At 57.8% G+C, this 10,454-nt stretch overlaps 1 protein-coding gene across 6 annotated transcripts in view; it reads left to right on the top strand.

The window, feature by feature from the left end:
* Nucleotides 1-786: 786 nt before the first annotated feature.
* Nucleotides 787-10,454, top strand: part of NOS1AP (nitric oxide synthase 1 adaptor protein) — a 46,357-nt gene continuing 36,689 nt past the window's right edge. For 2 of the 6 annotated variants that reach the window (XM_075760205.1, XM_075760210.1), the window contains exon 1: nt 790-998. In XM_075760205.1, the coding sequence (XP_075616320.1) occupies nt 894-998 (105 nt within the window). In that variant the 5' untranslated portion in view covers nt 790-893. Of the gene's footprint in view, nt 999-10,454 lie in introns of all 6 variants that reach the window. The other 4 variants (XM_075760208.1, XM_075760209.1, XM_075760207.1 and 1 more) reach the window with 4 other exon arrangements.

Genomic DNA, 10,454 nt, shown 5'->3' with positions numbered 1-10,454 from the left:
AGCCCTTCAGCTGTGCTGCAGTGTGATGAGCTTCACAGCTGCCACGCAGCATCTGTGGGTGTTAAAACACAGAGGGATGGAGCCCTACCTGAGGGCGCACTGCGCATGTGGGGGTAAGGGCTGAAACAGCCTGGACTTGCAGTCAAAACTGTGTGAGGGGGTCCCTGCACATCTGGAAAGCAACTCTGGGGTGCTTTCAGTGGGTGGGGGAGCACATTCACACCTTTCAGGGCTTTTATAAGGTAGGGCACAGTAGGGTCCGGTCACAAGGACTGACCTTTCGTTAAGCACAAGATGGAGATTTTTCCACCTCCAGCTCACTTGATTTCCATCGTGTCTGGTGTTGATATAAAAATCGGGATACAGCGTCCATTGGGCGTTTGCAGCAGCCCGGCTCTCCCACCGAGGAGCGATGTGTTCCTCGGGCCCCGCTCCCGGCCCGGGGCTCGCCGTGTGTGCCCCGGGCAGGCGGCCCGGCGTTGTCCCATCGCTCAGCGCACCCCCGGGCTGAGCTGGACCCCCACCGCCGTAACCACTTGCAAGGAGGCTTTTTCATCTTCCCTCCCCCCCCCCCCCCCCTTTTTTTTTTTTTTTTTTTTAAACTTTGGCGGCGCTGGGGTGCAGACCCGGCACCGCGCACTAGATGTCAGCGGTGCCTTCCCCAGCGCCCCTTTCTGGTGCTCGTTTTTCAACGCCTCCCTTCCCTCTGGAAAAGGCGGGGGGTTCGGAGACCCGCACTTACAGACACCCCCCCCTCCCCTTCCCTCCGCGCCCCGTCCTTCCTCCGCGGCGGCGCGTCCCCGCCCCGGGGCCGGCCGGCGGCGAGGGGCGGAGGTTCCGCGGCGGCGGCGCCGGGTGCGCTGCAGGGTCAGCCCGGCCGCCGCGGGGCCGCCATGCCCGCCAAGTCCAAGTACAACCTGGTGGATGACCGGCACGACCTCCGCATCCCCCTGCACAACGAGGACGCCTTCCAGCACGGCATCTGCTTCGAGGCCAAGGTGGGCAGCGGGCGCGGAGGGGGTCTGCGGGCACCGGCGGGGGGTCCGCGGGGGTTCCCGCCCTGGGCTTGCACCCCCGGCCCCCCGGGATTCCCCGTTTTCCAGGTCTCTTTTCGCATAGCCTTGGGTTTTCTCCGCTTTCCCCGGGAGCCCTTCCCGTTGGCATTGCCTGCTCTCCCCCGAACTCCGCTGCAGAGAGTTGGGTGAGGCTTCCCACCCATCCCGTAAGGTGGTCGGGAAGGGTCCAGCTGGAGCAGGGTCACCCTGCTGCTTCACCCGAGCATCCCTCCTCGGACCTGCGTCCCTCCATAGCTCTGCGCTGTGTTGCTTAGGGACGTTGGCCCCAGAGAGCCAGGGATTGTGCGCGTCTTCTCGGGAAAGAGCAGAGGGTTCGGCTTTGCTCTGTGTTTCCAGTGCTGTGGGTCGTGCTGGAGTGCCGGTGTGATGGGGGGCTGGTGGTGGCCTGAAGGGTGTCTTGGACCCTAGTGCTCCTCTGATGGAATAAACTCATCCTGTGAGCAGATGGAGGAACTTCATGCCATTTGCAGTGCAGTGCAAGAGGTCAGGACTGCCCGCCCGAAATAAAAGCTTGCTGTTTCTCTTTACATATATAAACCATTCTTGCTAGTGGATTTGGCAGGAAGAGGTTTTGTTTTGTTTTGTTTTTTTTTCTATGCTGGGACTTCTCAGTCTCTTACTCCACTTAGGCTGTGGCTTCCCACAGTCTGAGTACTTGCGCTCTCAGCAGGCTGGGAAAAAGCTGAGATCCATGTCCGCGTTGCCCAGCCCTGAGCAGGTAGAGCTGGCCGACAGTATGCCGGAAGGTAGCTGGCTGTGAAATTTGAAAAGGGGAAACATAAAATCCTGCCCCCTTTGCTGTTCCTGGGGGATACAGTTATCACGCTGATGAGATAGTCCAAGTGGGGTTGACTTGGAATAAACCTGGTGTAAAACAGATTTTGAGAGGCAGGGAGGAAGGCATCTGTCGCGCACTGTCGTCCTTGGAGGACAGGTGCTGGCAGGGGAAGAATCGCAGCTTTGGCATCTAATCCTGGGCAGTGCCCTGAGGGCAAGGCTGCGGCTCGTTCGGGGTGCCAAAGTTGTGTTATTTCCCCCTTTTCTTGCGGCTGGGAGGGCTCTTCTGCAGAGGCCATCGCCTGCCCAGCAGTGAGCACTGTGCTGCAGAGAGCAAAACAGCAGAGGAGTTGTTTACGGAGCAAACTTAAACCTGCTTTGCAACTCCTTCCTGGGAAAGACCGGTCAAATTCAGCTTTGCAGCCTTTTGCCCCTGGATTATTGGAGCCGATTGCTGTTTTACTGCCAGCACCTCCTCACCTGTGGGGAGGCTGCAAAGGATCTGCCCTTCTAAATCCTGCGTGCCCGGGCGTGAGTGCTGTGCCTCTTCCATACCAGGTTTGGGTGGCCCAACTTGGGGGATGAGGAGTGGGATATGTCTTCAGTTGCCCCTCGGTCTGCTCATGGCTCATTTCTTTTCCGTGCTGCTCTGGCTGCATTAATGGGGTGGTGCATATTAGTCTTTGTTAGCTCCTCTTTCTCTTATTTTGAGTCCTGTGGCACACGTTAATGCCAAGCACAATCCGTACGAAACCCAGCTTCCGAATTTGTGGGTTTCTCCCAGTAGCTCCTAATGCCAGATGCAGAATGCAGATGGCTTAGGCAATTACTCCATCCTTTTATTAGATTGCTGGAGATTGATTAAATGCTTACACTCCTTTAGTTCCTTTTATCCCCGAGAATCCCGAGCGCTTAAACCCGTGTGGCTCTTGTTTCAGCCAGGCACCTAGCGCGAGTCACAAAAATGAAGAACTCTGATTTAGAGCAGAACTTTGGGGGAAGATTAAAGAAGAAAAATGCTCAGCTGGGGTGCCGGGACTCACGTGCCTGTCTGCTAAAGGCCTCCCGCGATTGCTGATAGCCCGGGCGGCGTGGATCCCAGTGTTGCAGCCCTCAGCAGCTGGATCAGCGGTCTCTGCTCTGGCAGCCCGGGATTCCTGACGAGCTTGCTTGGGGCTCACTGCAGGGGGGTAATGCAGGCCCGAGTCAGTATGCACTGATTTATTGTTTTAATTTTTAATTTCATTTTTACAGTCAGACCTATGCTCTCTGCTGCTGTCTTTAAATGGCACGCGTAGTCGATAACGCATGTTTTGGTTCAACAGTGGCCGCTGGCATCTCTGCTGTTGTCCCCCTCGCCTCTCTCCCAAGGGAGTGCAGGCGCCCTGGGGTGGGTGGCTGCAGGCAGTCAGGATTTGGGCCCTTTTCAAGCAGAGAGCGACGGACTTGCTCTGAAGCAAGCGGTGCTGTCGCATGTGATGCCATCGGGAGACTTGTGCCGCTCGGCCCCACTGAAGCTACTTGCAGCCATATGCTCTGGCACAGGGACACCAAGTCTGAGCAAAGTGTCCTCTAAGGATTATGTTAATCCATTTTCTGGAGATAAATGCAAATAGTTGGAAAATCCCACTCCATCTTCTTAGGAATAGTAATACATTTCACACTTTTGGATCTGTTTTCATTGGCCATCTCTCTTGGCACCAAACCCCTCTGTGTCCCTTGAGGCTACTCGGCCAGGCTGCTGGGAATCGGAGGAGCTAGCTCGGAGGGAAGGCAAGGCGTTCGCTTTTTTCTGCCTCTTGCAGTCTGAATTGTTGAATAGAATCAAAAGCCAAGCCTCTTGAGTTAGCTGAAGCGGTCGGATGACGGAGCTGGGAGCTGCAGCGTGACACAGGGGAGCGGGCATAAATTCCCACTCGTTCAATGGTTTCCTGGTTAAATAAATGCCTGTGTAGAGAGTAAAGACTTCTCCTGTCTTCCTCTACCTCTCCACCCAGCACGGCTGCTCCGGTTGGGGTGAGGAGGAGGGGGATGTGAGCTTACTCCTTATCTTCCCAAAGCCTCGGTGCTGCAGGACAAAACCCGAGGGCCAGCTTGTGCAACGCCAGCAATTCTGCGCATTCAGAAATCATGACTCAGGCTGCTCCAACGCCTCCAGAGGGATCAGCGTGTAGAGGAAATTAAATGGGGTGGTGGAGCCTGTCACTGGACTGCCGGACACCCCATCTGTTTGAGTGCAGGGTGCCGCTGGGTTCGCATGGGGAAGCTGTTGCTGGCCCCTGTCGTTAGGGCCGCTCTTGGGATCTCAAAAGCAGTGAGAGATCTCGCCTGCCCTGGAGATCTTGTGGTCCAGGGCAAGGTCCCACCTACCCAATACCCGTTATTTGGAAACAGCTCTTAATTTTTCAGTCCCAGGACTCGCTGATCCATTAGCAATGCCATAATCTATGTGGTTCCCAATGAAGGGGGGAGGTGGGTGCAAGGACCCTCTCTGCTGCTCCCCCATCTTCAAACTTTGGTCCTCAGGCACCCCCAGCCTGCAGTCCGGGACTGCCATGGGCTGGGACAGGACATGTGCCGAGATCTGGCTTTCCTGATGTCAGACCTGTTCGCAGATAAGTGTGGGACTGGAGGTTTGGGGGGGATTGCTGTTCTTCTGGGCAGCAGGTGGGGTTTTTTTTTCCCCCTTAAGGGATCTTGGCAACGAGGCATTTTCTCTCATGTTTGTCAGTACTTTTCTCTGGTTTTTTTGCGTGGGAAACTGAAGTTGAACCGAGCATCTGCTGCTGTCTATGTTTGGAGATGGGACATGAAGGAGACTTTAGTCTGATCCGGTACGTCCCTGCCTACGAACCCCTGCAGCTCACCCGCCACCACCTTCCCGAGGCTGCCAGCCCTGGCAGTGCCTGCTGGTTGCTGCAAAGTTAATCACTTTATCGGGAAAGAGATTATAGCCTCAGGTGAACACTAAGCAGCAAATGCATGTGTTTCCACTCTTGTGTAGATTTTTATGTATGTGGGGGCCATACATAGAAGCATTTGAAGTGATTTGAGTTGCAGGCAGCTCCAATCGGGGTCTTCAGTTCCCCTCCTCTGCTTCAGGCTCCCTTCCCAGCGAGGTTCCCTTTCCCAGAGGGCTGGGAAGCTGGAGACAGGTTGTGTGAAGTTCTGCACCTCTTTAGCTGCCTGGGAGACGCTTGGCAGCTTTATTTGGGGGCTGTTTGTACTGGCAGCTCTGGAGTACGGTGTACTCTGTCAGGGCTGCTCAGCCCGGAGCGGAGCTGCAGTGTGATTTAGCCCAGGATTGCTTGCTCAAGGCTATAAATAACCTTCCCCAGTGCCACCAAAGTTCTCGTCTGAAACAGTGGCATATTTCTGCCATACTTGTTAAGTCAGTTCACAGGCTGCTTAGTGAAGCTCTTAGCAAAAAAAACCCAACTCTGCCAGGATTTGGCAAAGCTGCGTGTGCCCAGACTGTGGGTACCGGCCAGGCAACGCGTGGGCTCCGCAGATGCCAGAAGGTCCCGAGGAAGAAGCGACGGGGGTGGGATGCCCCCAGCCCTGCTTTCTGGCTGCTGAAGTGCTCCGGTCTTGCACGTCCCGTACAGAAACGCCTGTTAAGGCTGTAGCTGGGTGTAAGGACAGAAAGCTCAGCCCCTGCGTGGGGGGCAGCTGTGGGTGGTGTGGCTGGGTGGTGTACAGAAACGGGGGTAAGTGGACAGCCCTGCTTTTTTGTCGTGGAAAACCTTCAGCTCTCCCGTTGCACCCCCTCGCTCTGTGACCTGGTGTCCCTGCTGTAGGGCTGCGTCCTGCCGCAAAGGTGTCTCCCCTTATCGTGCGAGCCCATTTTGGCCGGGGTGGGTGGTGGGTGCAGTGCACGTAGCTCTGGTGGGTGCTGGGGTCTTGTCTTGGGACCCCCAGAGCTCTGTGGTGCTGGCGCTCGAGCCCCTGTGCAGCTCATAGGCAGTGCAAGCGTTTCTAGGCCCAGCAGGCAGGAACGCACCAATATCCTTAGGGCGTCAGCTTGACCGGCGGTGCCTGGCACGAGGCGTCCCTGTGTTAATGCCCGCTGGCTGCTTGCGTAGCTCTGGACGGGTCTGACACGCTGCGTTAAACTACCTGGCTCCCAGGGCTGGATGCACGCCGGTGTCCTCGGGGTGCAGAGCCCCGCTGAGGGAGGACGGGGCAGGGCTGGGGCCCTCCAGCTCAGCAGAGAGCCCGCAGCACCCGCCTGCTGGGCTCTGGCTGGAAAGCCAAGGCTTTTTTCCATTGAAGTCAGCTGGCACCCTGACTTTTCCGTCCCTTTTGGCCTCTGAGCCCGCACCACTGCAGTCTGAGTAAACTTCCCCCCTTTCCTTCCCGTGCGGCTGGGTGTTCCTGGGGCGCAGGGCAGAACCGGGGACGTGCCAGCCCAGCCCCGTGGCTCCCCGGGCGGAGGCTGCGCGCGGGGGAGCGGGAGCACTGTGACAGCAGAAGTCCCGGGAACTGGATTTCTCCTTGCTTTCCCTGACGGGAGAAGCCCTTATCGGCCAGGCTGCAGAGAGACCGGGTGTTTCCCCGGGCACTGGGGAAATATAGAGATTTCAAATCTCCGGGCGCCTGGCTGGGGACTGGTGCCCGAGCACTTTGGCCGGCGCTTCGTGGCACAGCCGTGTGTGGCGGGGCCAACGTCCCAGCACCCCGGCGTGGCCACACGCCGCCCTCGACTCTTCAGAAAACTTGGGACCCTCGCATCCTGTATCCTGTGCCCCCCGCGTGGCTGCCGGTACCTCTGGTAACCCCTCCCCAGCCCGAGTGCAGGGTCCCCTGCTCGGACGAGGCTCTCCTGGCCCTGAGGATGGCCGGTACCCCCAGCCTGGCACTGGTGCCAGCGCGTCTCCTCTGCCTGCGCTGCCCTGCTGCCTGCTTGCCTGCCTGCAGCTACTCTGCAGAAGCAGTGGCTCTTCATCTGTGGCAAGCTCTCTGACTCAGGGTGGCTTTCAAAGCTGGAAACCCGGCAGCTAGCCAATCTAGGCTCCCCTGTAAGTTGGGTATGATTCAGCCCTGACCTTTGCACGTGGTATGGGACTGGCGGAGCGACAGCGTGCCTCCCTCGGGAAGGCGGCAGCTCCTCTCCAGGAAGGCTTTCGCTGCCCACCACCCGCAGGGGATCTCATCAGCACCCCTTGGATGATGTCCCCTTGCCAGGGATGCGATTGGCCTTCGGCTTTCCGAAAATATCTGCCACCTGCTGTCACGGCAAAAGCACCTTCTCAAGAAAATTCGTTTCTGACAGAGCAGAAAATGAACAATATTAAACAACCTCAAGGAAAAATGAGAAACTAAGTGACTTGTGCAAACATGGCTTTGGCAAAATGCTCTGCTTTGTTTTCGTGGGGTTTTTTTCCTCCGGCCTGGGGAGGACTGGTATTTCCCTGAACTGGACAGGTCGTTTGTAAGCCACGGGCAGGGGGTGCGTGGGGGGGGGGGGGTCCTGCGTCTGAGGACCCCTTCCAGCCGAGCCTGGGACAGCCAGGGCAGCCTGTTTGCACGGGAGGGGGATGGCAAGCAAGCTCCCTCCAGGTGCTGAGAAGCCCGATGGGTGACGGCCACCGAGCCTGTGCCATGGCAGGGAGAGGGAAGGACCGATGGAAGATCCCACGCATGGGGATGAGGAGCAGCGGGGCGTGTGGGGGACCGAAAGCACCCTGCAAAATAGGTGCTTTGTGCCTGCCCGCCCGTGCCACCGGGCGACGCAGCCCTGAGCGGCTCCGGCCGTTTGCAATGCAAGGGCTGCCTTTGTGGGGCTGCCAGAGCGCCTCATTACAGCAGGGACCCCCTCGGCTGCCCATTCACTGGCCTTCCGAGCGGGTGGCCTTTCTCCTCCTAATTGGGCCGAGGAGGAGGGGGCAGTCTGGGGCTGCCCTCCCCACCGAGCCAGCCGTGCCCCCCCCTTCAGAGCACGGGGACCGTTGACCCCCCTAATGCTGCCTGGCTCTTGTGTGCAGGTGGGGGGCACCACCTCTGCACCCCATGTGCTGGCAGGGCGGTGGGGCCACAGATCTGGAGGTGTTTATTTGTGAAAGCTGTCCCCTGCGTATGTGCGGGTTTCCTCCTCCTCGGTTCCCGGGGGCTTGGAGAGGGTGGGTTCTTTCATGGGTTTATTTTCTTTGTCAGCTCTCTTTCACACAGCTTTATTTTTCTTCCTTTTGTCTCGGGCGCCTTCCTTTCTCCTCCCTGGGCTGAGCCCCGGCCCTGCCGCCCCCCTTTCCCGCGGGGTTGACCTGCTGGCACGGATGCTGGTCCGAGCCCTGGGAGCCGGGACCAGGGCCACCGCTGCGCCTGGCACCTCGCTTGGGGCGTGTGGATTTTAAAGGAAGGAAAAAGCCCCTGTGCTCGGGGGGTCCCTGGGACTCCTGCCCCAGGAGGGGAGAGCTGGGTCTCAGCGTTGGGTGGGATGAGGGGGGAGTCCTGCACCCCAGAGGCTCCTGCTGCTTTGCTGATCCTCGCCTCTGCCTCGCCTGCTTTTTCCCACACCTCCTTCCGAAATGAAAGTTGGTGCTGTGAGTAGGAGGTCTGGAGGAGAATAGAGCAGGAGCGCTTATCGCTTGCAAATCACAAGCAGTTTCTCAGGCCATCCTCGCTCCTTGCCTGGGAAATAGTAGTTTAGCTGAAAGGCCAGCCTTCGATTCCATGTTTTTGATGGATACTCATTACATTGTGAAGGGTTACTCCTCTGCAGTGCAGTTCCCACACGCGATTTCTGCCCTGAAGGCAAAAATAATGTAGGGAGACTTTGTCCATCTGTTGAGTTTTATGAAACGTGCAAAAAAATACCTGCCTCCAGAGCGGAGGGAGAAGTGGGTGTTTTCGAAGCTGTGAGCACAGTAATTGTGTGAAGCGAGCCCACGTCGGGGCTGGAGGTGCCGCAGGCTCTGGTGGGGTACGCTCCCACGGCACGCGGGATGCCCTGGAGCCTGGGTTTGGGTGCAGAGGCAAATCCTGCATGGCTTGTGACCTGAGCCCCTTGGTTCGGGTGCTCGCAACCATGGGCTGGAGGAGAGGAGCTGAATAAAGCGGCGTAGATAGGGTGGCATCAAGACACTTCCTACTGCTAGTGCTGTTTTTCAGGAGGGCCTCCAAGGAGGTCCACAGCAGTGCCTGGTTTCTGCTCCATCGCTCGCTTATGGCGTGGCCCAGCCCTGCCGAGCTCACGCATGTGATTACGGGCGTCACCGAGTGTTGCTGCTGACTGAGGTTGTGGTCGTCAGCCAGGAGGTTGGCATTGCTTGGATTCATGTGGCTGAGAGAGCCCGCAGAGGACGGGGCCGTCTCCTGCACGGCTGATAGTTGCCACCGCTTGCGCTGTCCTTGCACGTGGCTGCACTCTGTGCTCACTGTGCAAGGGAAGCGATTACCCCTCCAGCGGCAGTGACCTTGTGCCGTTGGGAATAGCTAGAAGACGACAGGCATCCTCTGGCTGTCCCTTTTGCTAGCAAAAGTCTGTCCTTCTCAAAATCCAAGCTAAGGCGGCTCCCTTGCGGGTGAGTGGGGAGCAGTGCCGGGTGGTGCCCAGCAGAAGAGCGGCGTGGGGAGGCTCGGGGGAGAGGTGCCGTGGAGCCAAGGCGTTTTCCCTGTCTTCCTCGGCCAGGCAAGGTTTCTCCCTTATGTGCTGTATGGCGACTGCGTGCCCAGGGCGCTGGCTGCCGCAGCCCTCCTCCTCACCTCCTACTGGTTACTGATGCTTTCCAGACTTTATGTAAGAAAAGGGAATAGACTGATGTCAAAGACACCTCTCTTAGTGTGACCTGAACCTTTGGAGGGGTGGGAAGGCTCCGTTTAGGGGATGCGACTGAAAACTCATCAGGACTTGTGCTTTTGCAGTCGGGTGTTTGACGGTTGGGGTCTGGGCAGTTAATGCCGCCTTTGCTGGCAGTGAGCATCGTGGGCTTTAATTCCCGGTTATGTAAAGCTGCCCAGCACCGTGGCAGCCTGCTCTGCACGTCACTAACATGCCAGCTGTTTGCTGTTTATTTTTATATCCTCTCTCTTCACATCTGCTCTCAGCAATGACTGCCCAGTGCCGGTCGCTGGACGCCTGCCCCTATCCACACCTGGGGCAGGAGCAGCCATGCTGGGTGAGAAGCAACCCCTCTCCGCAGGCTCTGCCCGTACGGTGGCCCCTAGCACATGTTCGGCCGTTTAAGCACCCGTCTCAGCGCTGGTGCTTGGAACCGGTGACCTGGGTTTTCACGGTGTCGGCAAAGGTTACGGCTGTATTCACAGGAGCATACAGCCCTGCCGGGTTTAGTGCCCGTGCTGCGCTGCCGAGGGTTACGTCAGCGCTCGTGTCGAGATGAAGCGTGGGAGCACAGAGGGCTAGTAAATAGACTCCAAACGCTTTTCTTCTAACTACACGTTTTTACTGCTCCGCATTGACTCTTCATCGCTTGTCTCTTTCTGATCCTTCTTCTGAATCTGCCCTCTTCCATTTTATTTTTAAAAAGGTTTTTGTTTGGCATCTCTCCGTGCTGGGTCGCAGCAGTGCTGCCTTTGGTCCGCTTTGAATAGCAAAGCAGCGCCTTTATTCTGGAGGCTTGGCCTGGAGGCTCAGCATCGTTG

The sequence above is a fragment of the Balearica regulorum genome, chromosome 8 (genome assembly GCF_011004875.1).
Source record: "Balearica regulorum gibbericeps isolate bBalReg1 chromosome 8, bBalReg1.pri, whole genome shotgun sequence".
Lineage (NCBI taxonomy): Eukaryota > Metazoa > Chordata > Aves > Gruiformes > Gruidae > Balearica > Balearica regulorum.
The sequence above is the reverse complement of the archived record's forward strand: the minus strand, read 5'-3'. Positions and strand labels throughout refer to the sequence as shown.